Source organism: Elephantulus edwardii, unplaced genomic scaffold, assembly GCF_000299155.1.
Source record: "Elephantulus edwardii isolate Elephantulus edwardi_28Jun2011 unplaced genomic scaffold, EleEdw1.0 scaffold00032, whole genome shotgun sequence".
NCBI classification, from domain to species: Eukaryota; Metazoa; Chordata; class Mammalia; order Macroscelidea; family Macroscelididae; genus Elephantulus; species Elephantulus edwardii.
The window spans coordinates 1008179-1035339 of NW_006399782.1; the positions used below are offsets into that span (position 1 = coordinate 1008179).

The following is a 27161-nucleotide window of genomic DNA, read 5'->3' on the forward strand; positions in this document are numbered from 1 at the left end:
TTGCTGTTCTGTTAAATTTTGCTATTTTGACTGGGGTGAAATGATATCTCATAGTTGTTTTAATTTGCATCTCTCTTAGGGCTAGGGTTTTTGAGTGCTGCTGAAAACCTGCTGGAGGGATGACTGTGGGTTGGTTCCGCCTTGATGGTACTCAACAACAGTAATAACTTAACATGTGTCATTTCATCATTACTATGTGGGGATATAAAATATTACTTATGTATTTACAAAAAGGATTATGTTACAGGCTGTCAGAATTAACTCAAAGGTGACCTTCCAGCAGGTTTTTAGAGGCTGTAAATTATAGTGTAGGAGAGTGCTGTCTTTCTGCTCTGGAACAGATAGTGGATTCAAACCACTTACCTTAGCACAACTCCATAGCATTAGGCCACCAGCACTAGCAAAAAGGATACACTACTTAAAAAATGATAATGTTGCACAAATTAACCTGGTTGTTGTTGTTATGATGTGCTGTCGAGTCTCTTGCGACTCATAGTGACCCTATGTACAACAGCCCTAAACCCTGCTCTGTCCTGTGCCAATCTCACTGTCTCCGACACACCCATCCCGATTACCCCAGTCACCGAATCAATCCACCTCATAGAGGGTCTTCCCCTCCTGCGCTGTCCCTCCACCCTCCCAAGCATGACGTCCTTCTCCAAGGACCAGTCCCTCCTTGCAACATGTCCAGAGTATGTCAGACGAAGCCCCAGAATCCTTGCCTCCAAGGAGCAGCCTGGTTTCACCCTCTCCAAGATAAACCTGTTCATTTTCTTAGCAATCCATGGTACATTCATTCCTCTTCTCCAGCACCACAGCTCAAAGGTATCAATTCTCCTTCTATCCTCCTTAGTCATTGTCCAAATCTCTGATGCATAACAAATGGTTGCAAAGACCATGGCCTGTATCAGGTGCACCTCACCTTTGCTCCAGATGGTCTCCAGAGTGACACCTTTGCTCTTCAGTACTTTGGAGAGGCCCCTAACAGCTGAGTTTCCCATCACAATGCATCTTTTAATTTCCTGGCTGCTGGTGCCAAAGGTGTTGACTGTGGAGCCAAACAAACTAAAGCTGTGAACAATCTCAGTCTCTTCACCATCCATTCTGATGATGCCAATTGGCCCAGTGGTGAGAATCTTTGTCTTCTTGATATTGAGCCTTAATCCATATTGGAGGCTCCAGTCCTTGACCCTCTGCAGAAAGCGCTTCAGTTCCTCCTCAGCTTCAGGAGGCAGGGTTGTGTCATCTGCATAACGCAGATTGTTGGTAGATCTTCCACCAATCCTGACGCCACATGTCTCATAAAGACCAGCCTCCCGGATAATCTATTCTCTATATAGGTTGAAAAGGTATGAAGATAGGACACATCCCTGGCGTTCACCTTTCCCAATTTTGAACCATGCAGTGTTTCTTTGCTCTGTTCTGACAGCTGCCTTCTGGTTCAAGTATAGTTTTTGTGCTAGCACTATCAAGTGTTCTGGGATTCCCATTCTTCTCAGAGTCACAACCGTTTGTTATGATCCACACAGTCAAACACCTTTAACTCTTAACTTAATTTACAGCCAGATTTCTTTTTAAAATTTACCTTATATAGTTCAGTTGTCCATTTGTTATCTGGAAACAAAGAACGTTAAATTTCAAAGCTACTGTACTCAATATTGTATTTCTTACTTAATAATGAATTTAGAAGAAGGCCAAGAATATGCAGACAAAATGGATCCAGTTCCCATCTAGACCCTCCAGCAAATTTTCAGAGATTGTAAATCACATAGGAGGACATGGCCTATCTTTTTCCTATAGAGCCACTGGTGGATTCACTGTTGTTTTGTTGTTGTTAGGTACCATCTGAGTAGAGTACAACCCATAGCGACTGAGTGAACAGACTTAAAGCCTGCCTTGTCATGTGCCATCCTAAAAAATCATCTCTTACACCCTTGAGCCAACAGTTAGGCAGTGGCAATTTTCTGTTAATAACAGATTAAAAATCCTAAGCACAGAAAATTATTTTTGGAAGAGAGAATAAATCAATTCTATCTGTCAGTAGGTTTAAAGTAGTTGATTTTTTGTCTTTAAAGCTTTGCAGTACAAAATAAAAATAAATTCTCTAGATTTCAAAGTAATATAATACGTAAGAAAATATTTTCATATCTCAACTTTTTCACTGTTCAAGTTTGCATGCTACTCTGCTTAATTTTGTCAAATAATTTCAGTTGCATGGTTTAGAGAGGGAAGTCAAGTCACAAAATGTAATAAGCAATTGAAGCATTCCATTTTACCACAAGTTGTATTTTAAAGGAGCCCAGAAAGTTTTGAAGTATAATAAGAAAGCCTTGTGCATGGAAAATTCTGGGCCTCTCTTACTGAGCCATTTAATGAGTCCTTTGCTGCAACACTTAGCTCCTCCCTGGAAGCAGCCAGCATATAAAGAGCACAGTGGCTGTGCTCGAGTGGTTTCTTATTTTCACAGAGGTAGTAGCCCTGCTTATACAGCTGCTGACGGAGGTCCTACAAAGAATCTGATATTGGATTAATTGCTGAGGCTCTTAAGCAAGGCTTAGGGGCTTGACAAAGTGGTCCTGAATGAGTATTCATATTGTGAAAATGTGATTATAATTTTATTGAAACAGTTACAGGGAAAGAAACATCTTAATTCCAGCCATAATACCTCAACCTGATCTCTGTTATAAGGGTAGAAACAGCTGAAGAATGTGACATTTTAATATAAATCTTCAGTAGAGTGCTCTGGATATTGAGTAAGTGTTCAGGATTGTCAGCAAGCATCATTTACCAAGGCATTTTTCTAGCATTTCAGTCATGGATTGATTTGAAGGGCTCATGTTCTGAAAAAGTCTCCTCACATCAACAATTTGCATTGCTTTTGTCCAGTGTTGTGCCACTGAAAGTGGCATGCACCAACAGCACAGTATCTTTACTGTTTGGTTGTGAGGTGGGTTTGAATGGAAAAACATAAAGTTTTAAAATCCAGTAGTATTTAAAGAAAGAATTACTCAGATTAGATTATTTGACTTTAATTATAGAATCACCTACTACTGATATGTATAAAGAATTAGTCTGTGTAAAGGGAAGTAATAGTGGAAAAGGATTTGGGTTTTATGTAAAATGTCATAATGATCTATTAATGAGAATTATTGAGTTAGTTTTTTGGTTGGTTTTTTTGTTGTTGTTGTTGTTTTCTAATTGTTCTTTTTATTTTTGAGTTTTGAAGACTTCTTACATAACCTGTAACAGTCCTTAGTTGAATGAGTTAGTTTTTTTTTAAATTGTAATGAATAAATTATACAGTATTTCATTCATATGCAGGAGTGGAAATGTCTCCTGTTACCGATTTGATGGAAGAAATTATTAATGACAAGTTTTATCCTTAAACTAAATGACTTTCTGACATTAGTACTAAATCACAAATTGGTATCTAGGTTATGCTGGGAGAGGTCAAAAAGCTTATAAACAAAATAAACACATGTAAGTGATACAGTCCTTTCTACTCCTATATGAAATGATTATGGTAATGTTTTCTGTAGAAAGTAAAGAAATAAAAGGTTTGCCTTTAAAATAAATTTTTATTTATTTTACTTATAGAAACTTTTTTTTACACTTTTTATTGTATTATTTTTACGTGTACCGTCAAATCAGATCTGACTGGTACAGGAGGAGATTGCCTCCTCCTTCTCCAGCAGAGTGTCTGGTGGATTTGAACTGCATACCTCTGGGATTGCAGTGTAGCGTCTTGCCACTAGGCCACCAGAGCTGCCCAAATTATAGAAATTTTTAAACAGCTTATAGAAGTTATATATTTTTACTTCATTTCTGTGATTGCAAAAACAACATGGTTTAACCTCAGGGTAAAAGCAGAAAAGCTTTCTAATGAATGTATTATTTTAGGAATACTTACGTCTGAAGTATTGTTGGTGTTTTGCTTTTTTTTTTAAGTACTTTTAAAAAATTTTATTATTTTTGTGTGTATACTGTGAGGAGAGACCGGTCCTTGGAAAAGGACATCATGCTTGGGACAGTGGAGGGACAGAGCAGGAGGGGAAGACCCTCTATGAGGTGGATTGATTCAGTGACTGGGGTAATCGGGATGGGAGTGTCAGAGACAGTGCGATTGGCACAGGACAGAGCAGAGTTTAGAGCTGTTGTACATAGGGTCACTATGAGTTGCAAGCGACTCCAAGGCACATAACAATAATATGTCAAATCGAATCTGACTGGTACAGGAGGAGATTGCCCCTCCTTCTCCAACACTATCTGGTGGATTCAAACCGCGTACCTCTGGGATTGCAGTGCAGCTTCTTGCCACTAGGCCACCAGAGCTCTCTTGAAGTATTGTTTTTAATAAAAGATTTTTCTTAGTTGGTCTGAGACTTGAAAAACTTCCCAGGTGATGGTGTAAAGTGATTTCAAGTTGATGAAAAACAATAATATTGGTACTATTGTCTACAATTTTGAAAAGACTATACTGCTTTTTCTGTCACTTTAGGGGTTCCTCCCTCAACTTTAAATGCTTGTGCCAGAGAATTCTTATTTTCTTAGTGGAGACTTCAGGTGAATTTTCTGAAATACAAAAGTGATTTTGCTAAGAAAAATATGCTATGTATGTACACAACTTTTTCCAAGAGCTAAATTTTACTGTTAATGTTGGCTGATAACTCTGTGAGCCAGTGTAAAATTCACATGGATTAAATAAATTTGGGCCACATTGTCCTTTTTCCTTGACTATTAAAGCTGTCATCTTTATGTAGTTGTGCACAATAGGATTATTAAAAAGATTTTAGATTTTTTTATTTTTTCATTTTTATTAATTTTAATAGATGTTTACAGAGATTTTGGATTTCCATTCATTCATTGCTGCACTTACAGATTTTTTTTTCTTTTTGCACTTTTAGATTTTTAAAAACAAGATTTATAGTTCCTCAGCATATGGTATTTTTCCTTAAAATTTTCTTGCTTAAAAGGTGTTTTTAAGGATTTTATGAGATATATAAATTGTTTTAAGACTACTCCCTTGATGATAGACACAATTTTTAAAGTATCATACTATTCGTCATAGTCGACTACTCTTTTTGAATTTACAGTTCTCCTCTCTTTAAAGCTTTTAAGATTATGGGAGTGCTGATCATAACACTTAAGGTTTCAGGTTGCCCCCTGCTGGAATAATGATGAAAGAATTCTATTGAAAAAGACTCCTGGTCATACTTGGCCAGATGAAAAAGCCTTATGTACCGTAGCTACTTATGAAATCATTTTTGTGCTTTAATTTGGTTACTAAAAAGAATATTTGTGTGTACATACTCCCTCCCCTTAAGTTCTCATGATTAGAGCTTTTAAATACTACTTTCTAAATGCTTGAATTTTATGAAAGGTAGCATTAATTACTCTGTGAACTTTGGTAATTGATGATAGTTATAGAAAGGCTTCAGGCCTTTTGTTCATAGGGTTACTATGAGCCATGCTCAACTTGATAGCAACCAACAACAGCAACAACAACAAGAATTCAGAACTATATACAGAACTGTATGTTCTAACACTTCAAATTTTTTAGTTGATTTTACATCCATATCTTTTAAAATACTTGAATGACAGTAAAAAAACCTTCCCCTCCTACTTTTTGTTGTCCCATTTTCTGTTACCATTAACGGATAACTTGCTTTCTAAACAGCATCCCCTATTCTCGCCCCCTTATTCCTGCCCCTGGTAACCACCAATACACTTGCACTCTCTAATTTGCCTGTTCTGGATATTCCATATAGGAGTTATCATACAATATTTGCTGTTTTGTCATGGTCTGACTTCACTCAGCATAATGCTTTCAAGATATTATCTGCATAGTAGCGTTTATCAAAGCTTAACTTTTATTATAGCTAAATGATACTCCACTGTATGTAATACTTTTATTATCATTCTTCAATTATGGCGTATTTTGATTGTTTATTCTTTGGCAATTGTGAAAAATGGTGGCAGTGAACATTAGTAGACATATTTCTGTGTGAGTTTTTGCTTCTAAGTCTCTTCTAGATACACTTAATCCTGGAACTGCTGTTTGCCACAGCGGGTTTATCCAAGTTGTCCCACCAGCTCAAAGGCAGTTGATTTATATCCACCAGCTTTCAGAAGAAGAAAAATGGGTGGTTGCCTCCTATGCAGTTTATAGCCTCTGAAAACTTGCTTAAGATTCAGCTATGAGACAATTCAAACTCAGTAAAATGTGTATGTGATTGCTTTTGGGGCTTTGGGGTAGTTTTTGTTTTCTGTTGAGGAACAGAGAAGGACATTAATTAAAAGAGGAGATTGTCCCACATGTTGTAGTTAAAAACTTTCTGGAATAGTAAAACGGTAAGAGTAAACAAATATTTTGTTGTGATACATAATATTGGTATTACACATAAGGACAGAAGATTTTCTTTTAGTACCATTGTGTGTGTTTAACCTTCCTTCTCCTCCTCCTCCTACTACTACTTCAAGATCCAGGTAGTAGGTTATCATGAGAAACAGTCATCTGTTAGGATAAACTCTTAGTTTCATCTGTTTACTATGCCAAAAATCTGCATAAGGTGGAAACCTATCAGAGAAGGAAACTTCAAATATTTTTCACTAAGAAGGAGAGACTATAGAGAAGTGTTAAGACTATACCTTGTCAAAGGTGAATAACTTATGTTTTGAAAAAACAAGGCAATTTCTTTCAATTCTGGCTCTCACAGAGTATGCTCAGTAGAGATGCATGTGTGTATGTGTTCGGTTAATGGTCAGTGTCATAAAAAAAAAGTTAATTGATATCTGGTATAAGTTCCTAGGAGAAAAGAGTTCTTTCTCTTACTAATACCAGAACTCAGAGAATAAAACGTGGGATAAAGAGGGAGAATGCAGTGAATACCCAGATTTTTAATCTGGAGACTACAACAGTGTCTTACTGAAAACTCACAGCTGTCAAATTGGTTTTGATTCATAGTGATCATCCATTAGGTTTCTGAGGCTATAAATTGCTACAAGAGGAGACTGCCCATCTTTCTCCCTCAGAACCACTGAGTACTCCAGCTGGAGACAGTCTTTGTGGGTTAGCAGTCGCCTTACTACAATACCAGACAGGCAATTATTTGGGATTGGATGTTAATAGAAACTAGCAAACTCAGTGCCTAAAACTTGTGCCAACTTTTTAGGGTAGGGTTCACTATTCAGAATAGATATGTTAAGATTAGAGCCTCTATCCCTAGGAGGGGGGTAGGTGGGATAAGATCAGAGATAGGTTAACTACTTCTTCATTCTTTATCATTGCCTGTTGTTCTTCCACAGTATTTAGTAATTTCTGAAAGTTCTTGCCATTTCTAACGATCTTTAGGAAAGTCACCATGATGCCTTTGTAACAGAGTATTAAAATATGTTTGGCGACAGAACTGTAAGTGTGAGAATCCCAGAAAGAAAGCAACACTTCATTAAAAATTCAGGGATGATTTTCTATTTTGTCTCCACACAGAGATATTATAAAGTGATAAATCTTGGTCCAGTATGTATTATTAGATAAAGTGTAGTTTTCTTATGGTCAGCATTCTTATATCCCAAGATAAATAATTTCAGGAACAAATTATAATGTATACTCAGTCACCTTAGAACACTGGTTTCTCTTGAACATATTAATAAAGCCATAGCTCCCTCATGTATTTCTTCAAACGCTTAAATGATTTTTACCTTGATTTTTGATGGAAAAGTTTGGGAATCATGATTTTATAATTGTGTAATCTCTCTTAGTCCCCTACCTCCCACTGCACTTCATTGTAATATCAGTTTGAATTATAGGAAGGGTCTGTTCACTTTACTCATGCAGTTTTTGTGTACAGATAATTAAATTCTAAATCAACATAATTCACCATATTAACAAAGCAAAACCAAGAACCATAATGGTCTTAGCAATTAAAGCAGAGAAGGCATTTGACAAAGTCCATCATCCCTTTCTGATAAGACATTCATCAAACTTGGAATAGAAGGGAGTTTCCTCAACCTAGTCAAAAGTATATATGCAAAACCAAGAGCTATTGTCTCTTTGAAAGGAAGAAGACTAAAAAACATTTTCCTTGCTAACAGGGACCAGATAGGGACGCCCACTGTCACCATTTCTCTTCAGTATTGAACTGAAAGTGCTTCCTAGGGCAATAAAAAAAGAGAAGGATATGAAAGGCATCCAGATCAGCAGGAAGATGGCTAAACTGTTGCTTTATGCAGACAGTATGATAGTGTATATAGAAAACCCCAAGGACTCAACAAAAAACCTGTTAGATCTAGTAGACTAATTTAGTACCGTGACAGGATACAAGATCTGTATCCAAAAATCAGTGGGATTCTTCTATAGTAACAGAACTCAGAGAAGGAAACCAAGAAAGCAATACCATTTCCAGTAGCTAACCACAAACTGAGATCTTGGGAGTGAACCTTACTAGAGAAAAAAATGACCTACAAAGAAAACATTTTACAGAACATTTCTAGAAGACCTAAAGAAATAGAAATATGTGCTCTGTTTGTGGATGAACAATATTGTGAAAATGTGACAGTCCTACCAAAAACAATATACATATTCAGGGTAATCCCAGTCCAGAAACCAAATTCATTTTTCAAGGAGATTTAAAGGGAAATGCTCAAGTTTATTTGGAGAGGAAAAAGATAACGAGTAAGCAAAGCACTTCTGAAAAACAAAAATGAAGTGGGAGACATAGCACTCCCTGACCTCAAAACCTACTACACAGCAGTAGTAACCAAAACAGCATGGTAGTGGTACAATGACAGGTGCATAGACTGATGGAACAGAATTGAGAACCCAGAAATGAACTCAGTTATCTATGGTCAACTGATATTTGACAAGGAAATAAAACCTATCAAATGGGAAAATGATGGCCTCTTCAACAAATGGTGCTTGAAGAACTTGACTACTACCTGCTGAAAGCTGAAACAGGATCCGCATCACACACCATACACAAAAATCAACTTAAAGTGGATCAGAGACTTGTGAGTAAAGCCCAAAACCATAAAGTTCATAAGAGACAAACTGGGATCAAGCTTAGACAAACTGAAATCAAGGCCTAGTATATAAATATAAACAAACTGCCAAGTGTAGCAAGAAATGCTTACTCTGGAGAGGATGAAATTGATGAATGTGATCTTCTAAATATTAAATCCCTGTGCACACCAAAAACTTTTTCCAACAGAGTAAAAAGAAAACCTACTGACTAGGGGGGGGGAGAACCCAAAAACATTTGGCAATACCATTTTAGACAGGGGTCTCATATTAAAAGTTTACAGGGCCTCGACAAGAAAGAGACTGATCACACAGTTAAAAGATGGGCAAAAGACGTGGAAAGACTTTTCACAGAGGAAGACATCCAGATGGCCAACAGACACAAGAAATGCTCAAAATCACTGAAAATAAGAGAGATGCAAATCAAAACCAAAATGAGATACTGTCTTACTCCAGTAGCAGTGCAAAGTTTAACAGGACAGGAGGTAATATATCTTGGAGAGGATTTGGAGAGATAGGAATTCTTATGCATTGTTGGTGGGATTGTAAAATGGTACAGCCACTCTGGAAGGCAGTTTGACGTTTCCTCAAAAAGCTGAACATAGACATTCCATATGACCCAGCTATACCACTGCTTAGAATATACCCTGAGAAAATTAGAACTGAGGCACAAGCAGAGGCTTTATGCCAATGTTCGTAGTAGCATTATTCACCATTGCAAGAACATGGAAACAGCCCAAATGTCCAACCACAGTCGAATGGATTGAGAAATTATGGTACACACACTCGATGGAATACTATGTAGCACCCAGGAGCAATACAGGCCATGGTCTTTGCTATCACTGGTTACTCATCAGAGAGTTGGACAGTGACCAAGGAGGATAGAAAGAGAATTGATGCCTTTGAGTGGTGGTGCTGGAGAAGAGTATTGAGGGTACCATGGACTGCTAGGAAAACAAACAGGTTCATCCTGGAAAGGGTCAAACCGGGCTGCTCCTTGGACACAAGGATTCTAAGGCTCTGTCCAACATATTTTGGACATTTTACAAGGAGGGACAGGTCCTTGGAGAGGGACATCATGCTTGGTGGTGTGGAGGGACAGCTCAGAAGGGGAGGCCCCCTATGAGGTGGATTGATTCAGTGATTGGGGTAATCGGGATGAGTGTATCGGAGACGGTGCGATTGGCACAGGACAAAGCAGAGTTTAGGGTTGTTGTACATAGGGTCGCTATGAGTCGCAAGCGACTCGACAGCACATAACAACAACAACTACCTAATTTGGGAGGGACTGGAGAGCATTATGCTGAGTGAACTCAGTTCCACAAGGACAAATATTGTATAAGACCATTGTCCTAGAACAAGTATGAGGATTTAAGGGAGGGTGTAAGAGTAGATGTGTGAGGATGGGTAGGGGCGGGGATGGTTAATCATGTGGTCTCGCAATTTGAAGGATGGGGTGGGTGGAGCAAATGGGGAAGATCTGGTGTGAAAAAAATGTATAGAACTTTGTAAATAAGTGTGTGTGTGTGTGTGTGTATAAAGCTACTAAGCAAAGACTTACCCAGAAACTACCCAGTTTTGGAATTTAGCCTATTTAATTGGCAACAGTCTCAAAAGTTGTCGTTTCTCCTTGCTTGTTAAGAAGGGATATGAATTAATATGGTTGAATAGGAAATTGTGATAATATTTTTTGGCAGTATATTTTGGGGAATGATTAGCTCTTTTTTTATTTTTCCCCCCCTTCTTAAGGTCCAGGAGTTGGCCTGTTCTGACAGTGCAGCTGTGTTTGTTTGCTTTTAAAGAAACCTATTTTAAGCTAGTCTTTGGCGTTTGCGTGACTTCAAGTTTTTGTAAAAGAACTCTCCCCTTGAAGTTCATAGCTATTAAAAATTATTCCCCCTGTGGAGTTTTTTGGCCTTTAAAGTCCAGTGGAGGGTTGATATGACAGGGAATTGACACAGACATTAGATTTTTTACTTTGTGGAGAGGGAGGATCCCCTGGTAGATTTTTTTTCTTCACAGAAGTTGAATATCTGCTATACATAGTAACTATCACTTCTCTTAGCTAATATTCACCAGGAAACAATGCACTAGGAAAATTCACCATGGTTTTTCATTATTACGGTTTGAATTGTGCCTCCAGCAATGAAAACTAAAGGTAATTACTCCTAACCCCTGGTGGCTGTGAATGCCACCTCCTTTGGTAATAGTCTTTGATAATGCTGTCAGATATCAGTGTTGGAAAACTAGAAGTTGTAAAAAAATGAAACACACAAACATAGACATTAATGAGATGCTGTCAAGATGCATTAATGATAATTGGTGACTGAAATGCAAAAGTTTTAAGCAATGAAGAAAGGAATAGTAGTTGAAAAGTGTGGGCTTGGTGGCCAAAGGCTGGAAATAGAATTATCAAATTTGTTATGTTCAATGATTTATACATTGTAAATACTGTTTTAAAAACACAAACAGGTGCCAGTGCCATTTTTACCTTCTCCATGTGCAGTTGGTCACTTGAATTCTCTCTCAGATCACACAGTAAAGGCCTGTTTGTTTTTGGGATCAGCTTCTGTCTCTCTCTTGCCCTCAGCCCTTTTTCTCCTATCTAAATATGGTTTCCTGACCAGGAATCAACCTGGCTGAGAAAAATGCCCAGTCATAGGCAGAAACCTCCTCTCCACTTCTCCACAACTGGCCAGTACTGAGAGCAAGTGCATTTTCTGAGCTCACTAACAGCCTGAATCGACCCAGAGCTTAGCTGCCCTCTATGAAACAGCAGTTCTTTGCTGCCTCATTGCTACCTGAGCAGAGCAGGAGTCTGCCTGGACTTCTTAATTGGTATATCTAAGCCAGACTTCTCCCTCTCTGTCTTATCCTTTTCTGCTCTTCAGCTTTCCTACTGGTCCCAAAGATCAAAGGCCGATTGCCATTTAGATCAACAACATTTAATGCCTCCCTAAATTCTCAACTGCCTAACGCGATCTCTCTGAGATTTTTTTTTTAATTTATAAACCACTTGGCCAACTACAGGAAGAGAACTCTATTTGGTCTTATCCCAAAAAAGGGTGACCCAACAGAGTGTGGAAACTATAGAACAGTATCATTGATTTCATAGGCAAGCAAGATTCTACTGAAGATTATCCAAAAACGACTGCAACAGTACATCAGCAGAGAACTGCCAGAAGTCCAGGCTGGGTTTAGAAGGGGTCGTGGTACTAGGGGCATTGTAGCTGATGTTACATGGATCTTAGTTGAAAGCAGGGAATACCAGAGGAATGTCTATCTGTGTTTCATTGACTATGCAAAGGTGTTTGACTGTGTGGATCCTAACAAACTGTGGTTGACTCTGAGAAGAATGGGAAACACAGAACACTTGATCGTTATGAGAAACCTATACTTGGAGCAAGAGGCCGTTGTCAGAACAGAGCAGGGTAGCACTGCATGGTTCAAAATTGGGAAGGGCGTACGCCAGGGATGTGTCCTTTCTCCATACCTTTTCAACCTGTATGCAGAACATATTATCTGGGAGGTTGGGCTCTATGAGGAGGAATGTGGGGTCAAGATTGGTGGAAGATCTATCAACAATCTGCAATATGCAGATGACACAGCCTGCTTGCTGAAACTGAGGAGGACCTGAAGCGCTTGCTGCAGAGGGTCAAGGACTGCAGCCTCCAATATGGATTGAGGATCAATGTCAAGAAGACAAAAGATTCTTACCACTAGACCCGTTGACAACATCAGGATGGATGGTGAAGAGATTGAGATTGTTCACAGCTTCAGTTTGCTTGGCTCCACAGTCAACACTCTTGGTACCAGTAGCCAGGAAATTAAAGGCACATTTCCATGGGAAAGTCTGCTGTTAGGGACCTCTCCAAAGTACTGAATAGCAATGGTGTCTCTCTGGAGACTAAGGTGCATCTGATACAGGCCATGGTCTTTGCTATCACTTGTTATGCATCAGAGAGTTGGCAAGGGACTTGTATCCAGAAGGAGAATTGATGCTGTTGAGCGGTGGTGCTGGAGAAGAGTATTGAGGGTACTATGGACTGCTAGGAAAACAAACAAATTAATCCTGGAGAGGTTCAAATCATGCGGCTCCTTGGAGGCAAGGATTCTGAGGCCCCATCTAACATACTTTGGACATGTTGTAAGGAGGGACTGGTCCTTGGAGAGGGACATCGTGCTTGGTAGGGTGGATGGGAGAGCGCAGGAAGAGAAGGTGGATTGATTCAGTGACGGGGGTAATCGGGATGTGTGTGTCGGAGACAGTGCGATTGGCACAGGACAGAGCAGAGATTAGGGCTGTTGTACATAGGGTCACTATGAGTCGCAAGGGACTCGATGGCACATAACAACCACCACCACCCTTAACTGCCTTCCTGCCACTTTAACCTTCTCCGTATGCAGTGGGTTACTTGGCATCCCTATCAGACTACACGGTAAAAGCCAATTCATTTTCTGGGGAGGAAAAAACCCCACAAATGGCAACATCATCCTCAACTGATAGACTAGACTACATAGGAGACAGATTGCCTACGTCTGTCAAAGGAATCCTTGGAGAAGCTCAATATCAGCAGTCAGAACTAGACCAGCGGCAGATTGTGGGTCAGATCATCAATTACTTATGTACAAGTTCAAATTGAGGTTGAAGAAAATGAAAAGAAGTCCACAAGAACTAAAATATGATCTTAAAACTATTTCACCAGAATTTTTTAATCACCTTAAGTATAGGTGAAGCATTGAATACCAGTGATCAAAGATGAGTTGTAGGATGATATCAAGGATATCCTCTATGAGGAGAGCAAAAGGTCATTCATTACAAAGAGAGAGGAGAAAGAAAACACCAAAATGGATATCAGAAGAGATACTGAAAATTGCACTAGAGCATCGAGAGCCAAAACAGAAAACATGCTGAGGTAAAAGAACTGAGCAGAGGATATCAAAGGGCTGTTAGAGAAGACAAAATATTATAATAGAATGTGTACAGAGCCAGAATTAGAGAATAAAAAGAGAACTCTGCATTTCTCAAGCTGAAGAAACTGAAAAAGAAATTTAGGCCTCAAATCACAGTATTGAAAGATGCATTAGTCAGTTGGATATATTGAATGATCCAGAAAGCATCAAAAGAAGGTGGGGGAATGAATACACAGTCAGTGTACCAAAAAGAATTGACTGGCTGAATTTTCAAGAAGTAACCATATGAGTAGGGGATAATGGTAATGAAGAAGGAAGTCGAAACTGCACTGAAGACATTGGCAAAAAATAGTTCACAGGAATAAGTGAGTTACTAATTTACTTGTTTCAAATAACAGATACAGTCCTGGATGTGCTCACCATTTTGTGCTTGAAAATTTGGACGATAGTTCCCTGATCAAATGACTGGAAGATAGCCATATTCTCATTTCCGAAGAAAGGTAACCCAACAGAACGTGGAAACTATCAAACAATATCAATAATGTCACTTGGAAGTAAAATACTGAAGGTGATTAAAAACATCTAGAGCATTACATAGATAGGGAACTGCCATAAGTGCAAACAGGATTTAGAAGAGGTCGCAGAACCAGGGGTATCATTGCTGATGGCAGAAGGATCCTGAGTGAAAGTAGAAGAATGTCTATTTATGCTTTATTGACTATACAAAGGCATTTGACTGTGTGGATTTTAACACGTTTACGGCTAACACTGAGAAAAATGGTAATCCCAGAACACTTAATTGTGCTATGTCAAATCTATACCTAGACCAAGAGGCTATTGTGTGAACAGGGCAAGGGAATGTTACATGGTTTAAAATTAGGACGGAGTGTGTCAGTAGCTCTCTCCAGACCTATTTAATCTATTTACTGAGCAAATTATTCAAATTATTACAAAAGATGCATCAATAATGTGTTTTATGCAAATGACCCAACCTTGTTTGCTCAGGTGAGGATTTGAAGCACTTGTTGCTGAGGATCAAAGAATATAGCCTTCAATATGAATGATTTCTCAACATCAAGAAAACAAAATTTCTTAACCTGATAAGCAACACCATGATAGATGGAGAAAAAGTTAAAACTGTCAACAGCTTCATCTTACTTGGATCCCCAGTCAACAACTTTGGTACCAGCAGTCAGGAAATCAGGAGATGCTTTGCACTGGGAAAGTCTGCAGTAAGAACCTTTCCAAATTACTGAGGAACAATGAAGTCATGTTGTTTGAAGATATGAGCTATGATGTTGAAGAAGAGTGCTGAATATCCCATGGACTGCCTAAAAAAACAAACAGACAAAAATAAGGCCCCAGGAATAGATGGTATACCAATTGACATATTTCAGCTAACAGATGCTGCCATGGATGTGCTCACCAAGTTGTGCCAAGAAATCTGGAGAACAACCACTTGGCCAGCTGACTGGAAGAGATCTATATTTGTTCCCATTCCAAAGAAGGGTGACCCAACTGAGTGCGGAAACTGCAGAACAATATCATTGATTTCACATGCAAGCAAGATTCTACTGAATATTATCCAAAAATGACTGGAACAGCACATCAGCAGAGAACTGCCAGAAGTCCAGGCTGGGTTTAGAAGGGGTCGTGGTACTAGGGATATTGTAGCTGATGTCAGATGGATCTTGGCTGAAAGCAGGGAATACCAGAGGAATGTCTGTCTGTGTTTCATTGATTATGCTAAGGCGTTTGACTGTGTGGATCATCACAAACTGTGGCTGACTCTGAGAAGAATGGGAATCCCAGAACATTTAATTGTGCTAATATGAAACCTATACTTGGACCAAGAGGCAGTTGTCAGAACAGAGCAGGGTAGCACTGCATGGTTCAAATTTGGGAAGGGTGTACGCCAGGGATGTGTCCTATCTCCATACCTTTTCAACCTGTATGCAGAGCAGATTATCAGAGAAGCTGGGCTCTATGAGGAGAAGTGTGGCATCAGGATTGGTGGAAGATCTATTAACAATCTGCGTTATGCAGATGACACAACCCTGCTTGCTGAAACTGAGGAGGACCTCATGCCCTTGCTGCAGAGGGTCAAGGACTGCAGCCTTCAATATGGACTGAGGCTCAATGTCAAGAAGACAAAGATTCTCACTACTGGACCAATTGGTAGCATCAGTATGGATGGCGAAGAGATTGAGATTGTTCACAGTTCTTCAGCTTGCTTGGCTCCATGGCCAACACTCTTGGCACCAGCAGCCAGGAAATAAAAAAAACGTATTGCGATGGGAAAGTCTGCTGTTAGGGATCTCTCTGAAGTACTCAAGAGCAACGGTGTCTCTTTGGACACTAAGGTGAGTCTGATACAGGCCATGGTCTTTGCAATCACTTGTTATGCATCAGGGAGTTGGACAATGACTAGGAAGAATTGATGCCTTTGAGCTGTGGCACTGGAGAAGAGTATTGAATGTACCCTGGACTGCCAAGAAAACAAACAGATTCATGCTGGAGAGGGTTAAACCAGGCTACTCCTTGGAGGCAAGGATTCTGGGGCTTCGTCTGACATACTTTGGACATGTTGTAAGGAGAGACAGGTCCTTGGAGAGGGACATCATGCTTGGTAGGGTGGAGGGACAGCGCAGGAGGGGAAGACCCTCTATGAGGTGGATTGATTCAGTAACTGGGGTAATCGGGATGGGTGTGTCAGAGGCAATGCGATTGACACAGGATAGAGCAGAGTTTAGGGCTGTTGTACATAGGGTGGCTATGAGTCCCAAGCAACTCAATGGCACATAACAACAACAACAACAACGTTTCTTGGAGTAGGTGCAGCCAGATTGCTCCTTGGAGGCAAAGGTGATAAAGCTTCGTCTTCCATACTTTGGGTATGTTGCTAGGAGGTTATTCGTTGGAAGAGGGACATCATAATTGAAAAGCAGAAGGTTGGTGGAAGAAGAACCTTAACTAGGTGGATTGATACGGTGCTGCTATGGGCAGGTGTGTCAGGAAGAGTGAGCATGGTACATGACAGAACTGGGTTCATGTCTGTCCTTATGAGGGTTGCTGTGGGCTGTACTCAACTTGACAGCACGTAACAGTAGTGCTATTAAAATAGCATCTTGATTGCATCTGAGTGGTATTATTATGACAGAAAGCAGATGCAGAAAGACATCCAAAGCAAGGAACTACACTTGGCATTATAGTTGTAAGCTAAGAAACACCTAGAGCTGCAAGAATCTAGAAAAGAAGTATGGAGTGGGTTTTCTGTAACATCCCAAAGAAATCAGTTCTCTGTTTCCTGAAAAGATTTTTGTTGTTTAGAGTTATTTGCTTTTTTGTCATTTTGTAACAAGAGTCTCAAGAAAGTAATAGACACTTAACATTCTTAGTATTTAAAAAAACAAGCAAAAGTTGTATTTTTCAGTGGATTGAGGGACCTCTAGTATTGAGTTTCACCCTATTTCATTGACTGTCAAGTCAGAACTGACTCCTAACTGACCCTCCAGTGGATTTTCAGAGGCTGTAAGTAACATTGATTAACAGAGATTATGCCTCCTTCTCCCACATAGTAGCTAGTTTCAGTTTGCCTTTGGATTGACAGTGTAGTTCCTTACCTCTTGGCCAGCATACCTCCTCTGATAGATGCTCCTGGGTGAGGTTATCGAGGTCAAAGGGAGGCTAAAGACCATTATCCTTAGGGGTTCCAGCAGTCTCTTTAGAACAGTATGCTTGACTTTATTGTGATTTTAAATTTTGTTTTACATATATTCCTCCTTTATCCTGGTCTTCCTACTGTGATACATTTCAGAACTGTTATTAGTAGTTGCTAGATACTGTCTAGTTGTGGTCTGAGGGAAATTCAGGCTGTTGAGGTCTATTCATAATGTAGATTGTTGCCATACATCTTTGACTTTACTCTCTCTCTCTGACACACACACACACACACACACACACACACACACACACTTCTGTGCTCCAGACAGCAACGACATCTTTGGATATACCTTGGATTGCCACTCAAAACTTTTAAATGTATGTCAGACATATATATGTCAGAAGGAGCTTCAAAATCCTTGCCTCCAAGGAGCAGCCTGGTTTCACCCTCTCAGAACAGACCTGTTAGCAGTCTGAGGTGTATTCGGTACTCTTCTCTAGCACCACAACTCAAAGAAATTTCTTTTCTATCATCTGTAGTCATTGTCCAACTCTCTGATGCATAGCAAGTAATTGGGAAGATCATGGCTTGGGCCAGGTGCACCTTAGTCTCTAGACTAACATCATTGCTTTTCAGTACTCTGGAGAGGTCCCGGACAGCAGATGTTCCCAATGCAATTCATCATTTGGTTTCCTGGCTACTAGTACCAAGAGTGTTGATTAGAGCCAAGCAGGCTGAAGCTGTTAACAATCTCTTCTCCATTTATCATGATGCTGCCAATTGGCCCAGTGGTGAGAATCTTTGTTTTCTTGGTGTTGAGCTTCCATCCATATTAAAGGCTGCAGTCCTTGACCTTCTATAGCAAATGCCCCAGGTCCTCCTCAGTTTCAGCAAGCTGGATTGTGTCATCTGTATAACACAGGTTGTTGATGAGTTAGCCTCCAATTCTGATACCACATTACTCCTTACAGAGCTCAGTCTCCTTCATGATCTGTCTTGCATATAGATTGATAAGGTATGGAGATAGGATGCATCCCTGGCATACATACTTTTCCTAATTTTGAACCATGCAGTGTTTCCTTACTCTGTTGTGATGACTTCCTCTTGGTCCAAGTTAGGGTTCACATAAATCAGGTGTTCTGGGATTCCCATTCCTCTCATAGTTAACCATAGTTTGTTGCAATCCACACTTTGAAATGCTTTTGTATAGTCAATGGAACACAGATAGTTATTCCTCTGGTAGTCTCTACTTTCAGCTAAGATCCATCTAACATTAACTCTAATATCCCAAGTGTCATGACCTCATCTAAGCCCAGCCTCCACATGTGGCAATTTTTATAAATGATACTGATATTGTTTGATAATTTCCACATTCTGCTTGATCACTTTTATTGGAAATGGTGACAATAAGGATACCTTTCAGTTAGTCAGCCAGATAGCTGTGCTCCAAATTTTGGGGCATAAACTAGTGAGCATATCTAGGGTTGCATCTGTTGGTTGAAACATGTCAGTTGGTATCCCTTGTATTCCGAGGGCCTTAGTTTTTGCCAGTATCTTCGTCACAGCTTGAACTCCTTCCTTTGTTACTATTGGCACTTATTCATTTGGAAATTGATGAAATTTTTCAGTGTCAACCAATTCTTTTTTGTACCGTAACTCTCTTCTTTTGATGCTTTCTGCATCATTCAAGCTTTTGCCCATGGTTTTTCTCAGTATTGCAACTTGAGGCCTAAATTTGTTTTTCAATTCTTTCAGCTTGTGAAATGCCAAGTGAGTTTCTTTTAACTTTCTTCAGTTTCAGTTTTAACTTGCACTTGAGTAATTGATAGTTTCACAATCAGCACCTAATCTGGTCTTGACTACTGATAACTGAGCTCCTCCAGTGATTCTTTCCACAAATGTAGTCTGTCTTATTCTTTTGCAGTCCATTAGGCAAGGTCTGTGTGTAAAGTTACCTTTGGTGTTTCTTAAAAAGAGGTATTGATGGTGAATAAAACATTGAATGTACAAAATTGAGTCATTTGCTCTCCAGCCTCATTTCTGTCAGCCAAAACTATACTTCCCAACAACCATTCTTGCCTTACTGTTTCCAGCTTTTTAATTTATATTCTTTGGGTATAAAACTGTCTGCTCCAGAATAGTATCCTTTCTCCAAACCTCTGCAGTCTCTATACTGAGCAGATAACTCATGAAGCTGGACTCTGTGAAGAGGAATGCCGTGTCAGGGTTGGAGGAAGACTCATCAACAACCTGGGTTATGTAGATGGCACAACCTTGCTTGCCAAAAGTGAGGACTAATCAAAGACTAAGCCTCACATGTGGATTACATGTGAACATCAAGCAAAGGTCCTTCACACTAGATCAATTAGCATCATCATCATAGATGGAGCAGAGAATCAACACCCTTGACAACAACAGGAGATCAAGATACATATTGCTTTGGGCAAGTATGCTCTCAGAAACCTCTCTAAAGTACTGAAGAGCAATGATAGCAAGCAAGCAAAGTGTGTCTAATTGAGGCTATCATATTTCCAGCAGTCACTTAATTTGCTACTGAGAGTTGAACAGAAAATAAGGATGACAGAAGAAGAATTGATGCGTAGGAACTGTGTGGTTGGAGAAGAGTGTTGTATATCCCATGCACTGCCAAAAGAGCTAACACATAGGTCTTGGAGAAGGTACAGCCAGAGTTCTCCACAGAGGCAAAGATGGTAAAGCTTCATTTTACATGCTTTGGACTTGTCCCTCTCCAAGGAATAAGAGCATCTCCTAGAAACATTATACTTGGAAAGTTGGAGGGTCAGCAAAAGAGAGGAAAACCCTCAAATAAATGGATTGACACAATGACTGCAGCAATAATAGATTGACATAGTGACTGCTCCAATGGGCTCAAGTGTGTCAGAGATCGGGAGAATGGCACAGGATAGGACAAAGTTCAGGTCTGTTTTTCCCAGGGTCATTGTAAATCATACTCGACTTTTGATTGCTCCCAACAAGAAGAATAGGATTTTCTACACCTAACTTTGAATTATTTTGAATAATCAAATATTTGCTAAAATACTGGTGCAGCCTCTAAGATGGAGCTCTACTTTTCTCTCACCACTGGACCAATCGGTAGCATCAGGATGGATGGCGAAGAGATTGAGATTGTTCACAGCTTCAGTTTGCTCGGCTCCACGGTCAGCATTCTTGGCACCATCAGCCAGGAGATCAAAAAACGTATTGTGATGGGAAAGTCTGCTGTTAGGGACCTCTCTAAAAGTACTCAAGAGCAATGGTGTCTCTCTGGAGACTAAGGTCTGCCTGATACAGGCCATGGTTTTTGCAATCACTTGTTATGCATCAGAGAGTTGGACAGTGACTACGGAGGATAGAAAGAGAATTGACACCTTTGAGCTGTGGTGCTGGAGAAGAGTGTCGAAGGTACCATGGACTGCCAAGAAAACAAACAGATTCATGCTGGAGAGGGTTAAACCAGGCTACTCCTTGGAGGCAAGGATTCTGGGGCTTCGTCTGACATACTTTGGACATGTTGTAAGGAGAGACAGGTCTTTAGAGAGGGACATCATGCTGGGTAGAGTAGAGGGACAGCGCAGGAGGGGAAGACCCTCTATGAGGTGGATTGATTCAGTGACTGGGGTAATCAGGATGGGTGTGTCAGAGGCAATGCGATTGGCACAGGAAAGAGCAGGGTTTAGGGCTGTTGTACATAGGGTGGCTATGAGTCGCAAATAACTCGATGGCACACAACAACAACAAATGAATTAAACCATATAATGCATTTTTAAAATAATATTAAACAGTGTTAAATATTTGTCTTGTTATGAAAGCTTTTATTTGAATCCAGTTTGTTTTGCTTTTATTGAAAGGTGGCTTCATATTTAAAAGTGTTTGTTTCTACTTTGCAGAAATACCGGTATCAGGATGAAGACACGCCTCCTCCAGAGCACATTTCCCCACAAATCACCAATGAGATGATAGGACCAGAATTGGTACATGTCTCAGAAAAGAACCTGTCTGAGATTGAGAATGTCCATGGATATGTTTCTCACTCTCATATTTCACCAATAAAGGTAGGATACCAATTACTTTTTATTTTGTGGCTATAAATTGTATATGTTTTATTACTACACATGCTATACCTGTGTATTGGGTGGGTATGAAGTAGCATTAACATTATCTTTGAAGTCCAGTGTGTGACTTCTTGATTTCATTCATTTCTTTTTCCCCTTAGAAATAACCTCAATCTTGAGTTTGATTATATTTTTCTTAATATTTTTGTCACGTATGTAGACCACTAATCAATATTAGAGTAGACTCTGGTATGTAGTGGATATGACATTGTACTGCCAACTCAAAGACAGGGGATTTAAATCCTCATGTTCTCTGGAGAAAGATGAGCATTTTCCTTTCATGCAATTTACAGCCTTTGAAAACTTGCTGGAGGGTCAGCTGTGAACTCATTCCAATTTGGCAGCCATGAGAGAGGGGGAGAATCAATATTAAATTTTCCTATTTGGGGGCTTTATTATATATGTCTTCTTACTGATTATACCCCTCAGCTTGTATTTCTGTACAACATTATATTCCAAAGCTTTCTATCTAATGAACATACCACAGTTTACAGTTGGTTATGTTCGGTTATGTGTATGTATATTGTTGTTATTATTTTGTTATCTGCTGTGTAATCAGAACTGATTCATGATTGACCCTCTAGCAGGTTTTCAGAGCCTGTAAGTCTCACTGGAGGAGATTGCCCATCTTTTTCCCACACAGTGTGCCTTTGGGCTGGGAGTAAAACTCCTTAACACTAGGCGACCATTGTTACTAATATAACAAGTGTTACCAGTGGAACAAAGGGTGCATTGCAAGGAGGGGAGAAGAAAATGTAACAATGAAAAAGAATTTAAAATTTAAGTTAGCATTAACTTAAATACTAAAAAACATACATAAAGTGTGTGTGTGTGTGTGTGTGTGTGTGTGTGTGTGTGTGTGTGTGTGTGTGTATCTCTATATCTTTGTGTATAGTATTAGATTATTTTTTACCTAGTCTTCCATTTTCAACAGCAGAATATAAAAGTTCTAGTTGCTCCATTTTCTTTTTTTTGTTTAATATTCTTACTTTGTTTTTCATTTTCGTGTTTAATATTCTTATTTTTGTCTTTCTCTTGGGTTTGAAATTTTGTGTCGTTGTGGTTTCAATAGATGTTTTTCCTGTTTATTAACAAGGTTGGATATATTTATTGGTCATTCTTTACTCTGACATCTTTTAAAGGTTTTTGCCATTTTTTTATTAGGCTCTTTTTTATTGATTTGTAGGATTCTGTATACTACTCCTTTGTTGGTAATTTGTATTATGAGTAAAAATATTATCTTCTATAACTAAGTTTTAAAATTCTTATCAAGTTATTTTAATAGTAGCATTTAGGTTTTATTAGGTTTTTTTCCCCCTAGCCATTTGCCTGCTTCATACATGTTTTTAAATGATTACTGATAATATCTTGCTACCATTTAGCAAGCATATTACGCATATATCTTGCTACCATTTAGCAAGCATTTTACGCATTTATTTAACTGTCTTTTCATTTTATACTGTTCTTGCCACAGCGTGATCTTTTCCCCCAAGACAATTTTTTCGAAGAGCTATCTCTTGTCAGTTTTTTTTGTTATTTCCACCCTGTCTCCACCCTTTGTTCTATAGACCTGTCTTACATACACATACGTATGTACACATAGGCATACATCATAATGGGAAAGGTAAGAGCATCTGTGAATGAGAGGAAGATCTTCAATGAAATGGATTGCCACAGTGATTTACAGCAGTGGGCTTGAGCATTTTGAAATTTTATTCTACATTCCCTCCCCCCATCTTTTAATCAAAATTCTTCTGTGGAATCTTTGATCAAACTGTTAAGTAGTTGTAGCTGGGCACCATCCAGTTCTGGTCTTGTGACACAGGAAACAGTTGTTCATGGGAACAATTAGCTATGTATTTCATATTCTCCTTCTATTCCTGACTCTCATGCTCCAGGTCAATAGAGACCATTTGTTGCACCATAGATGGCCATCTGCACATTTTCAAGATCCTAGACATTGCATAGTGAATTAGGAGGTAGAACAGAAGCAATAAGTATGATATTAGGTGAGGTAACTGGATGTCTTTTAAATCTTGATACTAAAATCCCCAAATCAAGGAGCCGGATTCTATGAAGTGTTTGATTATGCATAAACAGCCTCAGCAGCTCTTCTCTGTGTTTGGATTTCCCCCTTTTTTTATTAAGATTTTAATGAAAGATTATAAAGAACTTGGATTTCCATTAATTCATTATTGCATTTTCCTCCCTCCCCACTCTTCCCTCCCAGTTTGCTTTTCTCATTGAGAAGGGGGAAAAAAATTATTGTTATACACACCCGCCTGACCCTCTGTCCACTTAACTATGCAGCTCTTATTCTGGACTTTTGCCATGCAAATAATAGCCAGTCATATATCCCTTTTAAACAGTTCTCCCCCTATCTGTTTCAATGCAGTGTACATTATTTATCCCCTGTTCTTAGTTTTTTAAAAATAGTTATAAATACAGAAGAATAGTATGATTCTCAGAGTTGTTGAGTAATAATGCTAACAGAAGTAGTGTCTCTGAAGGAATCCCTTTTAGTGTCTTGAAAATCCTGTGCAGCAGGTCTACTTAATTCATATAGTGTCAGCATGGAATCGACTTGACAACAAGGTACTTGAGATTATTCTAATAAAAATAAAATCCAATAGAATGCAGATGTAATCTAAGACTATCACAGCAGTATCACAAGCAAGAAAAATCTTGCTTAAGATTATTTTTAAATGACAGGAACTACTAGAAACTCAAACTGGATTCAGAAGAGGCCATGCAATGAAGGACATCACTACTGATGTCAGATCCTGACTGAAAGCAGAGAATAGCAGAATGATGTTTTATTGACTGTGCAAAGGCATTTGACTGTGTAGAACATAACAATCACGGATAACAATGAGAAAATGAGAATCCCAGAACACTTCATTGTGCTCATGAATCAAGAAGCAGTTGCGTGAACAGAACAAGGGAATACCACATGGTTTAAAATCACGAAAGGTTGTGTTAGAGTTCTATCCTTTCTCCATACCTGTTCAGTCTGATAATGAGGAAATCATTCAAGAAGGTGCACTCTATGAAGGAGAATATGACATTAGGATTAGAGGAAGAACCAACAACCTGTATTATGCAGATGATGCAATCTTGCTTACAGAAATTGAAGAAGACTTGAAAGATTTACCACAAAGACTATAGCTTTCAATATAGATTATATCTCACCATTCAAGAAAATAAAATTCCTGATCCAAGCATATCTTGGCATTTTGGTTTGCTTTCCATCTGAAAGTTGGACAGTGAATACAGATAACAGAAAACTCTATGCCTTTGAATTGTAAGACTGGTTAAGAGTACTGAATGTCTCATGGTCTGCCAAAACAATGTATCTTGGATAAAGTACAAGGATGGTGAAACTTTGGACATGTTGTCATTTGGCGCCAGTCTTTGGTAAAAGACAGTATGTAGACAAAGTTAGCAAAAAAGAGGAACACTCAGTGAGATATTGACACAGTGACTGCAACAGTGTGTTAGAACAGCATGGTAGAAATGGTGAGGATGGCACATGATAGTGCAGGCTAGGGTCAGTGTGCGTCATAGTTGACCCTGTCACCTAACAAAAATGTTAAGAAGTTGAGCTGGAAATGACAGAAATGGTCAATGGATCATAAAAGTAAGCAAAATTCCGCCCTTTTAAAAATTAGTTTCGAGCTAAAGGAAGTAACAAGGAAAGCAAAAATGCACAGTTTAATAGGAAGATGTAGTCATCATTGAAGGAACAGAAGAATTTTTTTATTTGCTTTTACCTTCAGTGTCAAAGTAGTGCATAGTGGTTAAGCCCTCAGCTGCTAACCTAAAGATCAATAATTTAAACCTACCTCCTACTCCATGAGAGCAAGATGCATCAGTCTGCTTTTGTATGGTTTTACAGCCTTGGAGACTTTATGGGGTGGTTTGATCCTGTCCTGCAGGCTCACTATGATTGGAATTAACAGAATAGTAGTCTGTTTAATAAGTTAAGTGACATTGCTAAGGAGAAGTTGAAATGCATGTTACAACAGGAAATGTGAACAGGTAAGTATATCTTCCAGCCTGCACCCACTTTATCTGGTAGTTCTGAGAGAAATATTAATGAGTAGTTGACAGGTTTGTTTGGTTTTTTTAAAATGATAAGAAATGATCCAAGTAAATAACAGTTTTTAAAAATTATACGAAATGGAGGATTAAAAAAAAGGAATACCTAGACAAAATATAATGCTACAGAATTAGAATATTTAACGCTTTTAGTATATTTACATGTCTTGAACAAAAGTAAAAATATTGCTGAATATACTCTTTTTGTATGGCCATCATACTAAAATAAGCAGATAATGTACATGGCAGTTTGACCACTAGATGGTGCAAGAGAATTACAAGGAAGGTCAAGGTTTTTCTAGATAATAAATTTTTTCTTAATCTCTTTGCTTTAAGTTTTCTCTCAGAATGTATATCAGAATGTTTTGAAACTTAGTAACTAGTTTATAGACATGAAAGATGAAGGAAAATGCTAGTTATGTTAACTTTATGGTAAAAGGATGCGTATGCATGCAAAAAAAATGGATAATGAACAAAGAAGACTGAAGAATTTATCCATTTGAATTTTGTGTTGGAAAATATATTGAATATATTTACAAAAATGTACAGCCAGAATGGTCCTTCAGAAGTATAGAGATGGTGAAACTTCATCTATCCTTCTTTGACCCTATTATTAGGAGGGACCTGTCCCTAGAGAAGGGTTTCATGCTTGGTAGAGAGTCACTGAAAAATAAGAAGACCCTTGACAAGATAAATTGGTGAGTTGTGGCTATAGTAATAGACTCACATGCAGCTGCAGTTGTGAAGATATTACAGGACTCAGCAGTATTTTATTCTGTTGTACATAAGGTCCCTATGTGTTGGAACCAATTCAATAATGTCTAGCAACAGCAATGGCTTTGTAGTGTTTCTTTTTAAAGTATTGTAGTTTCAGGGCCTCTACCTGTTATCTCTCAGCCTTTATAATTTCAGTAAGATTAGTTAATAGTTCATAATTTTGTTGTTGTTATGTATTCATTGAGTTAGAACTGACTCATAACTAATCCTCGAGCATTTTCTGAGGTAGTAAATCGCATAAGAGGAGATTGTCCATTTTTAAATCATGGAGCAGCAGGTAGATCCAGACTGTGTGCCTTTGGGTTGGAAGCACATCTCCTTACTACTAGATATATTTAAGATTTGCCTTTGTTAGTATAGGGTGCTCTGTTGGCCTCATAGATAAAGAGTTGTGCTGCCAACCCAAAGGCAGGCAGTTAGAATCAACTAGCTGATTCTCGGGGAAGATGGACAGTTTTCTGTTGTCCAAATTATAGCCTCTGAAAACCCATAGGAGGGTCAGCTATTAGTCGTCTCTGACTCGAGGGCAATGAGGTGTGATGTTTTGTTAGTATAC

At 38.8% G+C, this 27161-nt stretch overlaps 1 protein-coding gene across 5 annotated transcripts in view; it reads left to right on the plus strand.

Annotated features, from left to right (window-relative positions):
- Nucleotides 1–27161, plus strand: part of DLG1 (discs, large homolog 1 (Drosophila)) — a 266080-nt gene that overhangs the window by 74802 nt on the left and 164117 nt on the right. For all 5 annotated transcript variants that reach the window (XM_006884182.1, XM_006884180.1, XM_006884183.1 and 2 more), the window contains exon 4: nt 21503–21667. In XM_006884182.1, the coding sequence (XP_006884244.1) occupies nt 21503–21667 (165 nt within the window). The remainder of the gene's footprint in view (nt 1–21502; nt 21668–27161) is intronic.